Source organism: Atheta coriaria, unplaced genomic scaffold (assembly GCF_025399875.1).
Source record: "Atheta coriaria isolate IRGN ID8LTWV9N9 unplaced genomic scaffold, Caltech_Dcor_3.1 hic_scaffold_6_pilon, whole genome shotgun sequence".
In the NCBI taxonomy this organism is placed as follows: domain Eukaryota; kingdom Metazoa; phylum Arthropoda; class Insecta; order Coleoptera; family Staphylinidae; genus Dalotia; species Dalotia coriaria.
In genome coordinates, this window is record NW_027045448.1 from 3,875,626 (window position 1) to 3,896,990 (window position 21,365).

The 21,365-nt window shown below is 36.7% G+C and overlaps 2 protein-coding genes and 1 long non-coding RNA gene across 6 annotated transcripts in view; 1 reads left to right on the top strand and 2 right to left on the bottom strand.

The window, feature by feature from the left end:
- The window catches only part of Shrm (shroom), a 58,810-nt gene extending 50,028 nt beyond the window's left edge, over nucleotides 1–8,782 (top strand). For 2 of the 3 annotated variants that reach the window (XM_065304688.1, XM_065304690.1), the window contains 5 exons: nucleotides 5,989–6,935; nucleotides 6,996–7,173; nucleotides 7,236–7,401; nucleotides 7,467–7,733; nucleotides 7,795–8,782. In XM_065304688.1, the coding sequence (XP_065160760.1) occupies nucleotides 5,989–6,935; nucleotides 6,996–7,173; nucleotides 7,236–7,401; nucleotides 7,467–7,733; nucleotides 7,795–8,055 (1,819 nt within the window). In that variant the 3' untranslated portion in view covers nucleotides 8,056–8,782. The remainder of the gene's footprint in view (nucleotides 1–5,988; nucleotides 6,936–6,995; nucleotides 7,174–7,235; nucleotides 7,402–7,466; nucleotides 7,734–7,794) is intronic. The other variant, XM_065304689.1, reaches the window with a different exon arrangement.
- A 5,384-nt stretch (nucleotides 8,783–14,166) lies between these two features.
- On the bottom strand, nucleotides 14,167–19,408 carry LOC135794375 (uncharacterized). 2 transcript variants are annotated; one of them, XR_010548877.1, is made up of 4 exons: nucleotides 18,946–19,408; nucleotides 17,593–17,629; nucleotides 14,693–14,943; nucleotides 14,167–14,640 (listed from the first exon to the last, which is right to left on the bottom strand). It is a non-coding gene; the product is annotated as an uncharacterized lncRNA (long non-coding RNA). The 2 variants fall into 2 exon arrangements; XR_010548878.1 differs by lacking the exon at nucleotides 18,946–19,408 and adding an exon at nucleotides 17,750–18,050.
- A 363-nt stretch (nucleotides 19,409–19,771) lies between these two features.
- Cdk7 (Cyclin-dependent kinase 7) lies at nucleotides 19,772–21,352 on the bottom strand. Its single transcript, XM_065305401.1, has one exon. The coding sequence runs from the start codon at nucleotides 21,275–21,277 to the stop codon at nucleotides 20,255–20,257; it is 1,023 nt and encodes a 340-aa protein (XP_065161473.1). The 5' UTR covers nucleotides 21,278–21,352; the 3' UTR covers nucleotides 19,772–20,254.
- Between the last annotated feature and the right edge of the window lie 13 nt (nucleotides 21,353–21,365).

Below are 21,365 nucleotides of genomic sequence, written 5' to 3' on the forward strand. Positions count from 1 at the left end.
GTAGTAGGTACTTACATTGTGCATCGCGGTCGGTGCTACTGCTACCGTCGTGTTTTACCATTTTACCATCGCGACTCGGTTAGTATGAGCTCAACCGCGTGAGTGAACGCACCGCACGCGACCGCCACACGCTGCTCACGAGAGTTTTCAGCTTTTATAATTATTGTATTATAACATCGACATTTCGAAGGTGATAAAAGTGAAAATGCGCAGTGCTCAGGTGTGAAAACTTGTTAAACTTTATTCAAACACCGATATTTTAAATGACATTCTGATGGCATAAAAGTAAAAACCAAAGAAACGTGGTGCAACATTGCTAAAACTTGGATTATAATTAGTGCAACCCCAAATCAATTGCTGCAATTAGCAATAATTACGCAAGATGGTTTTCGGCAGTGGAAACAAGTTTCGTATTCGAAGGTAAACCCACCAAATGCCAAACGGCAACTTATTTCATAATTTTCACCACACCGACACTAGTAGATCACGTCTATAACATTACGAGCAATAAAAAAGCATGGCACGCGTAGAATAAGTGAAACATCCAATAAATTGCCTGTGAGTTGATTATGGCGTTTGCGGCGTGAGTTATTGAGTTATTAGTTTTTGGGTTAACCGCTGGCCAGCCGTTGCTTGCCATTGATACAATTAGATTTTCGCGTCGAGATAAAATACACAAATAATAAATAATTGCTCGACGCGCTGGTTGCGCAATGTTTGTGTGCATTATTTCGCGTTCGAACGCGTTTACCTTGTCCGCACGGCGGCTGAGGTTTGAGGGCGGCACACCTACAAGTCGGAAGGTTAATAACAATTGGCCGCGGCGCGGAGAAACGCACTGAGTCAGCAATGCGCGCTACGGTCGTGTGAGTGTGTATTGCCAAACAGCATTCGTATAAATAATTAATTCAATTGTTCATTGCGGACGGACAGGACGCCACAAGCTAACACCTCGACTTTTCAATTCAATCAATTTGAGTCTTCAATGTTACTAATGAATATAATTTCCTTTGTTGTGAGTTTGACTAAGGTCTTTGTAGGGTTCAATTGAGGCAAAATAATTGAAAACATCAGTTGCGTATTAGATCATACATAATTCTGGTTGAGACTTGATGATTGTTTACATGTTTAGTGGATATTTCAATTTATCAATGGCGTTTGACGTGATTGCAATGCGATGTGTCAGAAATCATAAATAATGAGTGATTATTTTGATTAAAGCGCACCATCGCAATATTTTTATGTTTGAAGTTTGTCTATTGAAAGATAAGATAATATAAAAATACTGATAATGTATTGTACATATATAATATTTCGATAATAATTAATCCCCTAACGCGTATCTATTTATTTATGATTTGGTGCTTTTAATGGCGGAAATTAATAGCCAAAAGCCTTCAAAAATGGGCGTCCATTTGCATTTTTCAACACTCGCTTTGAATTTGGTAGTATGTAAATGGAAATGGCGTGACGACTGCACACTCAATTAACATAAACAGCATGTTTTGCCAAAATTCCACGCATGCGAGTTTCGCTCAAGAAACTTTCATTGAATCTTATTACGTTATTGTTTAACTTGCTTGAGTGTGTGCTGTGCGTGCGTTAACATTCGCAAATTATTAAAATATTAGAAATTTCTTTCGTCTTCTTCGGCGCATCTGTGTTTTCACTTACAAAGTTCGCCGACTTTGCAGCCAATTTACATATTTTTCACATTTTTACTCCATTCGCTTGTTTAATTATGCATTGTGACGACTCAGATGACAATGACCCCATGTTATAACCAGCATATATTTTCGCATCGACCAAGAATGCGGGATTTCATTCAAACAGTATCATTGTTTTTGCTTTATTTGTTCCCGATCGATTTTTCGGTTGGTATAAGTAGACGCGACCGAAGTCATTACAGTGCAAACAAAGTTTAGCTAATAACTTGTGACTTCTCTTGTTAATGACTTATCACGACCGGCGAACGACCGACCGTCGAAGCGTACTATAAAATGAAAAACAAACGCGATGTAATTATTATTGCGAAGACCGGTTTCAGTACGTATCAGAAATTTCGCGTCTCCCAATGCACAGCGAGTGTAGAACTTGCAGCACGCGCAGTTGATTAAAATTAACAGTTGGAACTGTTGAAAGTGTTTATGAGTTAATATTATCGCACGACTACCGACACTCATCATGCATAAAGGCATAGGAAACTTGAAATATGTGATGCGCAGTAATAAAGATATATCTTTGTTGCGTTGTATAATATATGCAAATTTCTAAGGTTGGTATATGTTTTATTGTGTGTTTAATATTTTCGATCAACAAATCATCAAATGTGCTACCGCGCTTAACCTAAATGCATCCACAGTTTTAATGTTTTCTCGGGCATGAGACATGCAAATATTTAAAGAAACATGCCCAGAATGCGAATTCCCGAAATGATGTAATAATATCGTCAGCGTTTCGCCGGCGACGTGCGCATGTTTACTCAGTCTTAATGTTCTGTATTCAATTATTTATAGTTTCATTGCGTTTTATTGCTGAACGGGCGCAACAAACGGCGAAACTCATACGCTGTGTGTTGCTTGCTGGTTATATTTAGATTTTTCGCATCAATGCGCCGAATGTACGCGGAATATTTACAGCAATTCGCGGCAACCCGGCGATTCATTTGAAACACTCGTCAGTACATGTGGAGATGCGAAACGTTCAACTTAATTAGTAAGGCAAACTCGTCGCGTTTCTTGTACGCTTACGAATCTCGTTCGTAATTGTTAAATAATGGCGAGTTGTTGTTGCTGCTGTTGGTCTGCACGTTACCGAATAGTCAAGTGAGTTGACGCAGTAACTCATATTATAGTTAACGCCATGACGTCCATTCTCACATTTTCCACGTTTTTTTTATTACATTAAGAGCGTCTTCGTGAAATTAATTTTTTGCCTTTAATTCGGTCCGTGTTACGTTTGCGATGAAGTCTTAGAGTTCACAGTAAAGTTCGTGTAGTGTTTTTTAAACGAGCTTGTTAGAGAGTCGAGTTTTTTCCTAGATTATGCTCCGAAATATTTTTGGTGTTTTATTGTTTCGAGTTGGTTTCGGTCTTGAACTCGTCTGGGGTTATTACGAATAACGGATGAGCGAGAGCGCGTTGCGTATCTCCACGAAAAATCTACAGTTATGCACTCGCGCCCGAAGTACACATTGTGCGCGTATTTTACAAGGTAGACAGGAGTGCGGCTCAATGGGTGACATGACATGCAACGAATCACCACAAGATGTTGATGCGCCGTTGGCAATCCAGCAGAAAATACCGATTTTGGCGCTGTTTTTACATACCGCGCATGATGTTTATGTTTAATTCATTATTGCCGGCGACTTTCTTTGCTCGTAAAAACGTGCAAATTTTCAAAGACGCGCGTTGACATTTGCAAAATGTAAATATTTGTGAATCTCGCCGAAGATGCCGAAGAGGAGACGACAGCAGGACAAACGACAAGCAGTTTTATAATTTTCTACCAGCGTGTATACACATCGGCAGGGTCAACAACAACATTGTACTTTCACTCGCGCCATGCAGAAGACAACCAGCAGCCGAAGAAGAGAAACATGCATGCCATCATCAACGGTCGCGCATCGCGATCGCCGAACGAATTCACCGAGCGAAAAAAAAACGAGTTAATAAAATTGTACGTACGTGTACATTGCGAACATGATGCATAAAACATTATTCGTTTACACGCGGATGAGCATCTGATTTGCGTGCGCATATAATTTTAGTGCTTGGAATCATGAAAAGGCCGAAATTTTTTTAGCCACTTTTACTATTAGCAGAAAGTGTTTTTTTTTTGGCGTTTGGGAGTGGTGCGTTATCCCCGAATTTTATCTCCTCAAATCAAAACAAAAGTGAAATCGCGATTTTCGACTAGACTTGGCGTGAATGAATCGAAATTAGTGCCAAGAGCACAAACAACTCTGACTAAGCGATATAGAGTAAGAGAGTAGTGCACGTTGATATAATTAAAGACCCGCGGTTATAAATTTATTAATTGCAATCGGAAACGCGGCGACCGGTCGTCGGTCGCACCAAGACTTTGTCGGCATTAACGACGATTGACAACTAATGACGCTGCTGCCCAATTAAAACTGGGCCAATTTCACTTGATTTTCTATTTGCGTTTATTTACACTTTTGCATCGCATCATGGTACGAAGAAAAAAGCACATCGATGTGATTTGGATCAATCATAACAAGTCGAAAATTTATAATTGCAAGAAACTAGCCAGGGTTTAATGCGCATGCGTGATACACATGCCAAGTGAAAATCTTGATCTTTAATCAGCTTCAATTGCAAAACGTATCAACGCATGCAAAACGCTGCTTTGATTACTTTAATTATACCCAATCGAGATTAATTCAATTATTTTAATTACGCAGGTTGTGTGTTTCTAATCTAATTGCTATTAATTTCACCAACGAGTATTTACATATCGATTATTTAATGTTTTCCAAACATACAATCACAATGTCAGGCACATATTAATAATAAATAATTTTACATTGTACTTAATGGTTATAATAATAATGTTTTAGAATGGCCAGTTTATTTGATGAATTGTCTTTTTATTTTAATTCAATGATTGCGATTGCGGCTTCATTAGCGGCAACAACCGACGGCGAATTCCGCAAACAACGAAATAACTGGCATAAAAAAAATAGAGAAATTTTGTGAAAGATATCCGGATTTCAATTCGTTGTTCTGCACTCCCTCGCCTCTCATATGCGAATCCGAGTAAAAGTGCAACAATGAGACTCTTCTTGTGCCGACTGCTCGTTATCGCCCGCTCATTATCTGCGCGCATCTCTGTATTGTGCTGCTCCTCTTCGTCTCTGATTTCTTCGGGAGGCAATCAACATCAGTCGGTTATGTACGCGGGCATATTCATTCACGCTAATGTCGGCCTTGACGGTAGAGGCAAAGTTATTGTTGATTGTCCGACACAATGGATGCTCAAGCGCCGCACTCGCCACGTACACACACACACACACTCACGCATACTAGAAGGCAACAAACAACAATGTGCATTATCATTATCATGCTTCATTGTTTTATTGTTGTCGGGAAAATAAAGAACCCAGTGAATGAACAAAAACTAATTTCCGTGTGACGTACTGGTTGTGCGGGCTTGTAGCTTTGGCAAATAGATTAGGAGGGCAGGTGAAGTGTTTATTTTCTCTGGCGATAAAATGTAAATATCAATGATTAACTACTTTCCCCGGTTGGGTCCGCTGGCTGGGTAACTGTAAACTCACAGAAGCGACGTTTGGATTTATCTTTATCTATGAGCAAACTTCAACATTCTTGTAGTTCAAAGAAACGATTCTCATCTCATGATGAGATGATGATCTGCTGATGACTTTATTATTTATTTCTTGGTGCGTTGAAGAAACCAAACAACACCTTTGAAAGAAAGTCTTTGTTTTATGGTATTAATGACTGATTTTTTGAGAAATTAACGCTCATTTTCACGCGTTAAGAAGTAAAAACCAAGTTTTCACATATAATAATTATCAATCAATTAAGCTTGCATCTGGCAAATGTGTGATTGAAAGAAAGCCACAATTCGTTTGTTTGTTTTGTACAGTAGCCAAGATAACAAACTTTCTTTAAAAAATACTCAAGACGAGGTTGTGGCAGTGTCCAGCAGTTCGACATTTAATTACCAAAGTCGTTAACACTTTCGCTTGCACCGCCGCACCGTCCATTGCTGGAAGACACGTATTTACATACTGACGTAACAAAACGGCGAACATCTGGTTGCCTCGTTGGACCAATCTATAAATTTATGTTTTTTTTTGTGTAGTTTGGCGCTTGCCAATTCGAGGCAAAGACTTTTATCGAACAATCATTAATAATTTGTTAAACTATAAAGAGAAATACACATCAAAATTGAGTACAAACATTGTATGATTATTAATGCAATGTAAATTTGTTTCAGAAGTCAGTCCAAAGCATCTTATTTGGCGTCCCGAAGAGAACGCGAAAGAATCGTACCGGATTCGGATACAGGAAGTTACAAACGCACCATTTCCCCCAATGGCCACGCGATTGCCAACGATTATCAGCAAACACAATGCCCGAAGGAGACCATCCTCAAGAAGAACAACAACAATGTCAACATCATTCGACGCGCTTCGATGAACGACAAATCGATGAAGATCGAAGAAAAGGAGAAGCATCCGATCATTCTACCCGACGTGCTTCCGGTGAATGTGAAGATGATGGCTCCGTGTTATCTGTCACTGCCGCCCGCTAGCATCGACGGTGTGAATGGCATTAACGGTTTTAATACCACGAACGGCAACAAGAAATCGCCGAAAGCAAGTCCGCCGAGTTCTCCAAGCAAAAGTCCGTACAATTCTTTAAGGTGTACATTGATATCAACACCACCATTTGTACAAACACCTCCCACACCACCAGCGAGTCCACGAATTGTTACTCGTCCTGTGTTGACTGCCGAAAGAACTAGGACTACTTTACGCACGCCATCAACTTGTTCACCTGCCTCGCCACGTTCGCCAATTTCACCAGTGTCTAGAGGTTCACCGGCTGCAAGTCGTTCGCCTACAACCGGAAGCCCTCCTGCGCTTCCAAGTTTACTATTTTCTGTTTCCTCACCTGTTAAAACATCACCACCTACCACTCCAACTTCACCTGTGCCTACCACTATATCAGTAGCACCTCGCATTCCAGAAAGTCCAAAAGAAATAAAACCAACGGAAACTGATACAAAGCCGGCTGAGAAGGTGGAGGCTGAACCACCACCTGTTGCAACCCTGGTGCCACATCAAAGGAAAAAGTTGCAGGAAGAAATTGACTGCGAACGACTTTCCGAAGACTTTGTGAATCAATTGCCTACGTCTGCTAAACTCAAGGATATCTTGGGTAAGATGATAGGTTTTTTAATGTATGTTCAAGGTTTGATTTTAATTGTTCATGTTGTAGTTCAAGGTCCTGATTATAAGAAACCTACTGATTATGTGAATGGGCTATTCAAGCTTGAGATTACCTCGCGGCCTAGGCCAGCCAATTCGCCGTTTAGCAGAAGCCGGACAAATACACCAAGCAGCAGTCCGCCACCATCGAGCACGATTCACAATGCGAATTCAACGTCAACCATTAGGTATGCAATTGTACTTATCACGTCGCAACTATTGTTAACAGTTTTTTTTATCTATTCAAAAGTGAATCGCCTTCGGCATTGTTGCGTCTGGAACCGGTTAGTCCGTTGTCAGCTACGTCGCCTTATTTCACCACCTCCGAGCCAAAAGCACGTCTTCTCACCAGATACAGTCAAGACATGAACCACCTAAATATTGTAAAGGATACCAAAGATCTCAGTCAGAAGAAGGTAAGGCATATGAGGCTTTGTAATGTTTTGAAAATGTTATTTAAACGATATTAAAATGTTTGCAGGATGAATTAATTAGTCGCCTAGATAGAAAATTGGAAGTGCTCCGGAGTGAGCAACTCGACTTAACAGAAGAGTGCCGCATCAATGAGGAACTGGGACAAAATGTCGAAGATCATGTGCAACGTTTAGCACGGCCACACGAAGCTTCGAAATTTCGGCTGCACGTTGAGGAAGTGGGCAAAATTACTAGTCTACTGCTGAGTCTGTCTGGAAGATTGGCTCGCGCCGAAAATGCATTGATGTCAACGTACGAAGATTATGCTGAACGGGTAAGAATGCATTTAATTTTTGTTTGGTTGTAATTTTAATTTCTTTACTTGATTTCTGCAGCGAATTTTGGAAACAAAACGGAACAAATTACTGGATCAACTAGAAGAGGCTAAGAAACTAAAAGAATGCATCGACAAGCGTAGTTTGAGTGTATCAACGATACTTAACAAGTACCTTAGTTCCGAAGAGTACGCCGACTACGACCACTTTATCAATATGAAGGCGAAACTTTTGATGGACTCCAAGGAGATAGCTGACAAGATCAAACTAGGCGAGGAGCAGCTCACGGCGCTGAAGGAGACGCTTATCATCGGCTCGTAGGTCGACAATGCTTTCAATCATTTTTATTGCTTAACGTGCCTAGTCCAGTAACGATTCCTTCGCTTTGTATTGTCTTGGAGAACTGCGCGTGTGCTTCGCTGATGAGTGGCAACGAAATGCAATTTGATGTGAACCTCGCAAATGCCACCTCTGATATTTTGCCAATAATCTGGTAATAATTCCTACTCGACCATCTCTTACCATTTAACCCGAAATGGCTAAGACGATGGCCAACAATCCAGATTACAACCTCCCACACGCGTGGGTCTTACATGCGACACTTAATGCGCATTTTTACTTATTTATTTTATAGGCTGTTATATATGTTTAGAATGTGCGCAGGTTTTACTTCTTTGCGTAGTTAAGGATCGTATTATTTACACTCATAAATATACATCTTCCTATCGAGTATTTAATAATGCAGCTAAATCACAGAAACATGTGTTTTCTTTTTATATTGCGCCACGAATGTGTATAGGTTTACGAATAGAATGGTGCTCTGGCAACTGAAATTATGATGCATTATGTACGAATAAGGTGTTACTTAACAATTGTGATCGACTATATATAAATATATAAATATAATATTAGTTTTACAATTACACATAATAATGTACGATTTACATGCACACTGCAGTTTGTTGTAAGAGAATACGTTTGTAACTTCCAGTATATAAGAAAGCTTTGTGCCTAGCTGCTTGCAATAAAATTCATCCAATTTTATAAATGGGTTTTTAAATAATGAATTTTTGTCATTGTCATCCTATATTTATCGGCAAACGTGGGCAATCGGAACGAGATTTGTGTTTGTTTTGAAGACAATTTACGTTCTTATCGCTTCCGCCGCGTGAAATGCAATGCATGAGATTCGCGGGAATCGCGATCTAAACCTATTGTAATTCGCGCACAAGGTCGTGTGCCATCGACGCGCCGGTTTTGCGCATCTCTTGCTTATCTTAAACTGTTGGGTCGTTGCTTGCTCGGTTAAGGCATGTGTTATCGATGGCTTGCAGCCAGTTTTGTGCCGGTCGCTGTTCGATCCAGACGTGTTTTGACCGACTGGTATTGTCTGTTCGGACTTCTGCTTTCTAAATTTACATTATATTTGATCATTAATCGAGTATATAATTGCAACTACTATAGTGATGTTATATATTACTTGCGCGATTAATGTACATTATTGTTAAAAAGTGGTAGTATATATTTGATCGAGTTTCGTGTGAACAGTTATGCAAGTTCAAGGTTCGGTGTCGGTCGCTAAATGAATCAGATATAGGATCATTATTATTCTCGCTTATGTTACTTTTAATTAATTCAACAACACATATTGTATTTTTTTATATTACGTGAATATATTATTCATAAACCTTATGATACGAGTATGTCTCAACTTTATCTCTTAATTACAGCACTTGCTGTGCCCTGGCGACTGATGCGCACAACAATTAGTAAGTTTATAATTCAATCATATTTTTCATTATAATTTATACGACAAACATGTATTGCCTTTTGCGCTTCTCGAATATTTTAAGACTTGCGTTGGAAAACTGCTCATATTTCGCAATCGTTTCGTGATATTTTTATTTTTTTCTTCCAGTTCTACTGGCGCAGGCATGTTTTTGGATGATGTACCCTTTGCTTTGCATCTTTCGCATTGCAAGATAGCCGCGTGCTATCAACTTGTTTACATTGCACGTTCGCCGACATACAAATTATATTCGCGATTCGTGTCGAGTGATTTTTTATATTAAAAGAGTTTATCTTTTAGTTAACGAATTGATCAAATATACATTAATTTGTACGGATCGCGCTCGCGAATTAGAAATTGTTTAAAGAACTTCGATTCACTTGTGTTATTTAAGGATTTATTAATCAGATTCCTAGTAAGTGATCCAAAGGAACACTTATGTAAACCTTTAATTGTTTATTAACTGAAGTTGAGAATACAATAATCCGGTACATTTTAGTTGGCGCACTATTTATACGTTTTTACATATGCGTTTTAAATAAATATGAAAAGGCGTAATGCGGTGTCTTTAGAAAAATGGAATCTAGAACAATTAGTTATTGCGCGGCTACGGCTTGTGCTATCGATGCAACCAGCTCGTGTCGTATTGTTTATTCGGACTTTTGTTTTTTAAATTTGCGTTATTTTTGCTTCTCAATCGACTATTTAATTGTGGCTACTAGGCTAATGATATTTATTATTAACGCGTTTAATGTACATTATTTAACAAAATATTAATATTCGTTTTTTAGGTTTGCTATCTTTACGTCGAAAGATGAAACAATAGGATGTGGCGCAACTGAGGAGGAACAGGCAGAATGCATTTGTCCAGACTGCGACTGTTTTAGTGAAATATCCATTGCAATGGATGTGCGTATTTTAAGGCAAGTCTTTACGTTCTCAATATGAATAATTGTATATATTTTTTATAATGTGTGTCAATAAAACACAATATAATATTACAATCTCTTTCATATTTCTTTTTGGTATCATCCTCCCTGTCGTTTTCAGTATTGATGTATTAAGTCATATTGCATATAAGACTTATGCGCGTGGAGCGTGTGCAACAACTTAGCATGGTGTTATTGTTTTTAAAAAGTTGAATAGAGTAAAAACATAAATAGAAGAATCAAATATTAATAATAAAAACACTCGGTGGTCGAGTGGGTACGTGCAACTGCTAGCATGCTAGTAGGCACGGATCGAGTCTCAGGTATAGAAGGCATTTTTCTAAAATATAAAAATATCAGGTGTAATTTGGGTTGCATATATGAATTGCAACGAAATATAAGAGAAATTGAAATACCAGTAAAGGCAATATGAAAAGTAAGAAAGTAAGTGGAGAAACGCATAGAAGAAATAGAAGATGAATGAGAAGTAGAGAGGATAGAAGGAAGAGAACAGAGTAGAGAAGAGGTGGAGATAGAAGAAAGAGAACAGGAGTGGATCAGATTTTTAAATTTTTTGGCCCGTGTCGTTAGACAGTCTAAGTCACTGCTTCGATGTGTCCATTGCTCCCGGCCCATCCTACAGCTACGATGTCTCTGCGCTTCATCCCCGGAATTATCAGGCATATCAACAATTTTTATGGTGGGGGATCATCCCCAGAGAGAGGGAACTCCTTATAAGGACATCCTTTTAAGGACTTGTAAAAATATTTTTAATTTTTAAATCGCCTCAAGAGAGGGGACACTTAAAATATTCTTACAAGTTCCGACCTGTACCTGAAATGAGAGAAGAAGTACACAAATCATACAGGTTACCTTAACAACTTTTATAGAGGGGATCATCCCCTGAGAGAGGGAACTCTTCCTGAAATGATAGAAGGCGTAGGTACATACCAATCAAAGAAGTCAATATATCTTACTATTTCTTTATTAACAATAGAATACAAGTTTAGACTTTACAAGTCAACAGAATACATGTCGCCATATTGAAAAAGAATTTACGACCTGCTAAGCCGCACACATATAAGCAAGTATCACTTCGTACAGTTCTACCGGAATAAGGCAATTAGCGAATAGTTAATTTTTTTTACGTTATGGAAAATGAAAACAAATATACAGGGTGATACAAAAGGAAAATTTACAGTGTAAACAAAAAACTCTAAACACTATAAACTTTGCGCGTTTTCTCTCGACAATCAAGGAAACTAATATACAGGGTGGTTCAACAAGAAAACAACTTCATTTTAGAATATACGTCAACGGGAAACTTTCAAACACCACAAATGTGAGTATCTTTTCACGTAACATAAAGGAAAATTAATATACAGGGTGTTGCAAAAAGAAAATTCATAGATCAAAACGAGACGCTTCAAACCAACAAATACAGCTCATTTATGCATGGAAGTTAAGATACAGAGTGTCTCAAACAGAAACTTGCAACTTGCAATTGAAAAAGAACCAAAACCTACAAGTATAATTAACGTTCACTCAAAGAAAAGGAATGCACAGAGTGTTAGAGAAAGAAAATCCAAAGTTCAAGAAAGACAAAAACCAAAACTACAAAGACAATCTATTTTTCACGTAGGTAACACCAGGGTACAGGATACATTATTTTTTAGTCCCGCTTGAGATGCTAGCCAACGGTCGACGGATCGCCATAAATTTACACCAAGCCACGTTAATTGTTGATAAAATACAAATAGATTTAGCAAATTAATGCTACGGTTTATTAGTGTGACGCGTATTCGCGATTGATCATCTTGTTTTGTTGGAGAAAACTTGTGACACAACCCGTGTTGGAGACGATAATTTCCTGATTAATTTTACTTACATGGTAGCTCCTATATATGCTAATTGAGAACCAACAAGTTCTATTCCAAAATTAAGTTCAGTATAATTCCACAGGTAAAAAATAATCAGCGACGGTCGACGGAACCACACGCGAGCACATAGAACTAACGATGAATCTGCGATTGATGATTGATGATGATGTTTGTGGAATATAAACCGATATACCTAATTATGATCGGACGAAACAGAACTAGTTGTGATGAACACGCGCGATTCACCCGGCGTCCGAAATAAAATTGCAATGTGCTCAGTCTACGGCGACAACACGTGGTCACTATCAGTTTGCGATATGCTTGCCGAACGCGACCCTGGATACCTATAGGTGATTTCATTTTGCTTGTTGGCAGGTAGGCAGGATGTCATGAATAATAAAATAAATAAAAATGTTATAAGCAGGGAATACAAAGAAAAACAACTACATTCTACAAGAAAATCTAAAATTCCAGGAAGAGATCTTCCTAAACTTCCAAAAATTCAACGAATTTTTGAATAATGTACGAGAAATTGAACCCAGGCATTGAATTACCTAATATAACTATCTTACCAAAGTGTTTAATAGCGGAACTCGGAAAGCAATTTCAGAAGCAGATTCCGAATATTTCGAATTTTTAATCTGTTTCGTTCTATGGCTTTTAGTTAATGAAATATTGTGAAACACGAGTCTTATTTTCCCGATTTTTGTATGGTACCTAATAAAAAATTTCCCGTAGATTAAGAATTTGCAATTAATTCTTTTCTCTCGCTTTTATTTTACAATATCGCGGTAAATACCAGTTCATAATGTTTAATTCGTCGCAGAATGACAATACATGACAACTGACATATTCTCGACAATATGAAAACTTACTTGTCAAGCCAATTGCACCGAAATATGTGTAGCTAAATATCTAGTTGAATATATGTATATTCCATAATGGAGTTAGCATATGCAACGACGGAAACAGTACACAAAAATTTGAATTCACATTTTATAATAAATAATTCCATCTTCGAATTGATTCAATGGTCAATTCACTTTAAATACCATTAAGTATTGATCGAATACAGCGCGAATCACTAAATTAATTAAATAAGAACACAGGTAAAGCCGACCACACCGTCCGTCGGCTAGAATAAAACTATTTGCCAAATGTCGCCGTTGATGTCAGCAGCGTGCAGAGGACCGTTTGCCCCAGGTAACATTGCGCGCAGCAACACACGCAAACCCAAACACTGATAACACGCACTACAAAAACCGAAAACAAGTCTTGAAATTATGTGTATACAAGCCAAATTCAATAAAATCAAACATTGTCACAATAATCTTCTCCCACTACTTCTGCAATATGTTTTGTTATCTTAAAAGTCATTTATTAATTTTATTAATTAGTTTCACATAAATCATTTGCTTTAAATCTAGAGTGTAAAAGTTAAGTGAAGAGACTTAAACGTTTACATGTGGCATGGATGTCAAATCCTCATTATATACAAGCAATATCGAAAAACAATAGTTTTACGAGAGTTTTACTTTAATAATTACTACTATAAAGATATCATACTATACTATTGCTATACTATTGCTATACTACTGCAATACTACTACTACTACTACTATAAGCATACTACCTATCTACAAGCTATAACTATTTCCCAAGTCCTACACGGGCAAGACAAGCCACATTTGTAAACAGCACAAAGGACAACGGCAAGGCAATCTATGTACAGATTAAAATATGTTTCCAACTTCTACACTATCCGCTACACTAGAAACATACCTACTACCCAAACAAACACACAGAAGGAGGCAACAACAACAACAGCACAATATACCTAAATCAAAAACAATCTTTTAATTAAGGACGTAATTTCATATGTGACAAACATACTTAACGATACCTTTTGCTACAGCAATACAATGTGAATTGTAACTACATTAAAAGCAAGCAGCAAGTGCTTGGCAAAATAAAAACTATCGCTTAGAATATTTTTAAACTATTTACCTCAGTCAAGTTCAAAACACAAATGAGAAAACAATTCTTGTGTTGATTTAAACAGGCGTTATAATTTTATAACAATAGTTTTGCGCTGTATTTTATTGTCCAAATTCAATTTGAAACACAAATTTGGCGCTGTTTTTTGGTCCAATTATATTGAAAGTAGAAAAAAGTATAGCGACGTTTGACGATGTTTATTAGCTTCACACTTCTGTTCTTTCCGAGTCTTCTGGTCTCTGTGTATCGCAAAATGTAAGATGTTGACGCTGCGCCCAGATCTATGGAATGCCCCAGTAAAAAATTAAATCTAAAAATCCGTAACATTTAAGATTAGGAAAACATAAAATTACATCACTTACAGTTTGAAACAAGAGCGAAAATTCTACCGCGTTCTGAGGAAACCAAAAGACGCTCCTCGTCATGGCCCGTGCAGATTAATGATCGGCTTCCACATCCACATGAGGTGAAAAGAAAATTGCATTAGCATAACAACGAGCAAGGAGCAATACAAACAACTTAGGCCCAATGTACCCACCTTGGTACTGTTTCTCACGACAAATGGTATTTAAAAGCCCTTCCTATAAACCGGTTCTGAAGTCGCTTTCAAGAACTATAAGAAAAACAATCAAATACTCAAAATAAAAAACTTGAATGCAGCAAATAAATAATTATATATTTTATTACATTAATTTAATAAAAATAACATTAAAACTTTTCATATTTATGTTATAGGTATGTATTATATTTTATATATATATATATAATTGTGTCAACCTATCGAGGCTTAGTTAACACACACGTTGTTTGTAAAGCGTACACTTTACACTTTTTAAAACACGTGTAGGGGAGAGTAGGGTAATGGGAGTCAGCGGGTAATGGGAGTCACGGCGTCCCTACCTCCGTTCTGGCCCCTCAGTGCCACCCCCGACAAATCATGCCAATCGGCGCGTGTATCATTGAGATACGCCATTGTTTTATTTTTGAGCTCCGCTGATCTAATTTTACGTACGTGCAATATTCGAATGAAACTTTTATATAGTCTTAGTTAAACATTCAAAATCGTGATATGTAGTTCAGATTACATCAATGTTTTGAAGAAATTTTTTTTTGTACTTTTTCGTAATAGTGTAGTTGTGGGCAATGGGAGTCATGCGACTCCCGATGGACGTTTTTGTCTTTAGTCCGCTCTAAATGGCCTACAAAAAAACAATATGACTTATTTTTCAATTACAATCTTGCAAAAAAGATATTGCAGGAAAGTAACAAAACTTATGATTTCAAAATTGGCACTGATGACTTATGCCAGGGCGATGAGGATGAAGATTTGGAAAAGAGATTTTTAATGTGTAACGATTAAAAAAAAAACAGTAAAATGTGGTTCAGATGCACCTCATGTGGGCTATGGGCTCATGTGGAATGCACTGGGTGATCACCATTACCCGCATGTCGGTGCAATGGGAGTCAAATCTGTTTTTTTTAACTTTAACAATATCCAAAATTGATTGTCAAAGTGACTGAAAATTATATCTAATAATAGTTTTTTAAGTAAACAATGCTTAAAGGCGGTTGCAATAAGTATTTTGTTTATAATTGAAATTATATTTTAGTTTTTCCTTAAGTGACCCCCATTACCCTCTTTTACCCTACATGTCAGTAAACGTATATTTATTTTCTTTTCAGTGTTACAGTAATACAATTATAACACTACACCTTGTAAAATAGAAATAAATAATTTTATAAATGATTTCGTTGCCTTAATAAAATTTTTAAAAAATGTATGTATGCTATTTTTTATGTACAACTTCTAATGTCCACCTCACACCAACACTTTTGTAAATGATATTTCACAATTTATATATGTGTAGAAGAGTAAAATATAACCTATTACGATTTTATTGCTACCGTAATACATTTGTAACACTACACATCGTAAAATTGAAATAAATGATTTTATAAGTTATTACATCAACGTAATAAAACCAAAAGTAAAATGTTATATATTTATGTTTTATGAATTATATTTAGAGTCCGACCGAAACTGGATTTTAAATTATAATAACCGAAATTTCGGTTCTGCAATCAGTTTCGGCCGAAACCGAAACTAATTTACATAAACATATTTTTCTAGTTCAACCTACACAGCGCCAGTTTTTACACGTTTTATAGAAACAAAATCCATCTCGTGAGTAAAGTCACTAGAATTCTTGGCCGAAACTGGCCGAAACCGAAACCGAAATTTCGGTCGGTCTCTAATTATATTTAATGTATCAATGTGTCTATCAAGCAAAGCTTAGATAACACACACGCGGTAAAGCGTACTTTACACTTTTTAAAACATTTAAATGTGGGTAAACTTATTTTAGGAAAGATAAATATTTTCGACAGTGAATATCATCTAAACTAAAAAAATAGCAACCAGAAAATTGTTGATTACGGAAGATTGGAAGATTCTCTATCAGATGGGAATTTAAAATAATTTAATTAAATGGGGTAAACGGTCTGAAAACGCGACTAAAAGTGCTACAAAGTGACATTTTTCAATTTTTGACGATTTATTTCAATTGGGAATATCTCGTAAACTAAAAAGAGATAATTAAGATCGCATCGCAGCGTCTTAATCTACGGACTATTCTCTATCAGATAAAAATATAAAATAGTTATGTTTCCAACAGTAAAAGGTAAAAAAATATACTGCATGCGATATGAGCAGATGGCAACGCGACACAAATAGGTTGTTTTACGCAAACGTTGATAAATAAACAATTTTTAGTTGATGCTAGTCCCACCTATGAATTAAACTGTAAATAAAAACAAACTAATTGTCAAAATTCTGATAAAAATAAAAATGAAAAACCACTCAGTGATATGAAACAAGAATTGTCCTTAGCTAATTTTTATTTATGAATTTTTCTCAGCCTCTCTTATTTTCCCAATTTGAATATCTTATCGTATAGAGAATTTTCCAAAGATTTATAATCTTTAATCCGAAATAATTGGAATTAAAATAAAAGCGAGACAAAAATGGGATAGGGATGGTTAGGGCGGAATTCCGCTGAATTGCATCTTAAAGTACAACTCTTGCGCTTTTGTAAGCGAAGGAAAAACTAAACAGTTAATTTTGAGATGTATCAGCCGAGTACGCGACTATCATATATATTTGCAACACGCGGTGGAACGCGATAAATCAAAACAATGTAAATACAAACTAATGGAGAATGCAGAAATTAAAATGAACAATATAATTGAATTATATACTTACCAATGCAGAACTCATGGACTCCAAGGCACGGCAAATACTGTAAATAATCAAAGAAACCCTATGTTAAAACAAAAACTTTTAATACAATTTAGTAATGTTATAATCACACAGCGGAGAAAAACAAACAATCTGTGCTGTTTAGTTAAAAGTTACTTACACTAGCACGATGGGCCATCCTAATGATGAATATCAAATCAACATGGGGACGAAACACTTAACCGGCATGTATGGACAATAAACGCGCAAACAGTAATTAACATTACTATAATCGATTGATGATCGAATATAATGCGAATTTGGAAAGTAGATATCCGGACAAACAACACGAGTCGCGTAAAATATTGGATCAAGCAGATACCGACACGAAACTGGCTGCAAACTGTGCAAGCAACGACGCAACAGTTTATGATAAGAAAGCAATAGATGCGCATAGCCAGTGCATCGATGGCACGCGACCTTGTTCGCGAATCGCTTTTGCACGTTGCCTGCGATCAAAACTAAACTAAGATGCGCCAACATGCGGCGTGAGGGAATCTCATGCATTGCATTCTCGCGGTAAATGCAATAAGAAAGTGAAAGTTGTGTTCGAAACAAACACAATTCTCGTGTCAAATACTCGCGCTTGCTGATAGCAATAGAAATAAACAATACATGTCTATTTTACAATTTTTGTTAATGCTAGTGCCATCTATAAATAATGCAAAGAGTAGGTAGTCCTGGAATTTGGATTAAAAAAAATAATAAAAATTTAAAATCCGAATTATGTAATTCAGATTTCTATACTGAAAGATTGTCCGATTTTACACAAGTTACGAGTATTTTAGCGATATTTAATTCAATAGAACAAGAGGGATTAAAAATTGAAAAGAACGAATCGCAGATTCTTAATCGACCGACGACGTTAACGATTCAACGATTCTAAAGCAGTTTTCACTTCAAACGATTAATTTTACTAAATTAAAAAGATATACAGTTGAATCCCGCTAATCCGGCACCTCTTGTAATCCGACAACAAGGGTCGCAAATGCGTGAATGAACAAGTTATAACTTGATTACAAGGTACTCTTATGTATAAGATTCCGGACTGTAGGGGTCTTATGCAGTCCTCTATAATCAGACTCTGCCCTGCAAAGAGATTGTCGGATTACCGAGATTCCACGGTATCTCGTAAACTAAAGAAGATAGAAAGAAACGAACTGCAGTCTTAATCTTCGGAAAATTCTCTAAAAAATAAGCTGATTAAATTAGAAATTTAAGATATGACATTTTAATTTATAAGAAAAAATGGGCAATAATAAATTCATACATTTTAGAAGAAATACAAAATGTGTAGTTGAATTAAAATTTACTTACGTAATGTTAATGATGAATAAATCTACATAAGGGCCATCCGATTTATTTAGCGAGGGGACACCGAACTTGGTTATTTGCATAAGTGTGCACACGAAACGCGATCAAATATCTACCACTTTTGTACAATAATGTTCATTAAACGCGCAAATAATAAATAACATGTCTATAGTCGTTATAATTGAATAATTGATTGATGATCAAATATAATGGAAATTTGGAAAGCAGAAGTCCCAACAAAAAATACGAGCCGGTCAAAACACGTATAGACTACCCAACGACAGGCATGAAACTGGCTGCAACCCATCGAGAGCGCATGCTGGCGTATGCCATAGCAGGCAACGACGCGACAGTTCACGATAAGAAAACAAGAGATGCGCAAAACCGGTGCGTCGATGACACACGATCTTGTGCGCGAATTGCAATAGACACGATACCTGCGGTCTAAACTAAACTAGAATATGCTATATTCGGCATGAGAAGATTTCAACGACGACACTCGGGGATCTCATGCGTTGCATTCCGTGCGACTGTAGCGATAAGAAAGTAAATAGTGTTTAAAACAAACACAATTCTCGTGCGGAATGCCCACGTTTGCCGATAAATATAGAAATAAACAATACAATTCTATTTTATGATTTTTAGTTCATGCTAGTGCCATCTGTGAGTGATACATATAGGAGTCCCGGAAATTGTAAATGGTCCACGAAGTATAGTGTATCTATACTTCGCGAAATGTCCTTTCAATTTACAATATGACAATTAAAAACGACAATTAGTACTGGAGATACAAGGTGTAGCACTAAGTTGTAAATATTTAACAAAAACATTCATTTTTACACGCATTATATTAGCTTCACATGTCTGTTTGTTTGTTTGTTTGCTTGTTTGTAACCAGCACGGCACACTTTACCAATTTCGATGAATAGACAGACTGAGACAGCAAAATATCATTTACATACCGATGACAGGATAAATACTTGCCTAGGCACCTACAAAAACAATTTATAATAAAGTTGCAATAATGCGTATTTTATAGCAACACCACATCATAAACAATACATTTCTCCTCTTATAAAACAATAATATTACACATACGGACATACGTTGTATTATTTCTATATTCCCCAGGGGAGATATTGCTAACATTAACTTTAATCTTCACATATTAGTTTTAGATCATTCTTCATCATATTCGGCTTGAGTAAATTTGATTACCTCTGCAGTGTAAATAAGTTACGATTTTTTTTATAGAAAAAAATTATTTATAACAGAGTGTGAACAATCAATTAATCTTAATTTAATATTACAATTAAAAGTTTAAACGTTTCGATAAGCTTGGCGCACCATCCGCAGCATCAAGCAACTTCCTTTTCAACGACGGTTTCTCCAAATTACGTTGATTCCTTATATTTTGGGGTAAAGGCAATTTAGGTCCATAAGTAGGCGCAGGTTTATTACTGAAATAGGGCATTTGCAAAAGTTCTGTGCAAGTTTTCCTCTCAATCGGATTCAGTGCTAACAACGAATTCAAAACGTCTAATAAATCATCCCCGGCTGCTGTGAAGATATGTTTTAATGGTACTGGTTGAAACGGTTTAAATTCAATATAAGCAATCAACTCCTTAATACCAGGCCAATTTTCTTCAGTAGGATTACCAAATACTTGAAATATTCTTGTAAGTTGATCCAAATCAGAATCTCCAGGCAAAAAAGGTACACGTAATAAAAGTTCTGCCAATATACACCCAACAGCCCACATATCAATACCTGTGCTGTATTGTTGAGCACCAAAGAGCAACTCTGGTGATCTATACCATCGAGTCACCACTTGATGAGTATTTATTCTATTTGGGGAACCAAATGCTTTGGCCAAGCCAAAATCTCCAATTTTTAGTACTCCATTTGCATTTACTAATAAATTATTAGGCTTCAAATCTCTGTGCAATATCCAGTTGAGATGGAGATATTCCAAGCCTTGAAGAGTTTGAATTGTGTATGATTTGATATTTGCAGTTGTTAGAATAATTGTGTTGTCTTTGATGATAATTTCAAGATCAGTATCCATGAAATCAAAAACAAGAGAAATGTTGGACATATGACCAAAAACATCCAGTAATCCGATTAGATTTTTGTGGCTAAGCTCCTGTAGGATTTTGATTTCTCTGAGGGCAGTTCGATTGATCCCATCTTTGGTTTCTATGTGGCTGCCAATTTTGATCTTCTTCACGGCGACTATTGTGTCGGTGTCGACATCACGCGCTTTGTACACGGTGGCAAACTGACCTTCACCGAGAAATTCAATTTTTTCGTATTTCTTCAACTTGTTTGCCATGTTTTTTGAAGAAGAAACAAGGAACTGTTTGATTTTAATTTTAACCTAAAACAGATTAGGACTTTAAACCTGGGAGAAGTTCGGTGTA

Excerpts from the sequence above, each read along its gene's own strand:
- Cdk7 (XM_065305401.1), bottom strand. The coding sequence starts at position 21,277 with ATGGCAAACAAGTTGAAGAAATACGAAAAAATTGAATTTCTCGGTGAA.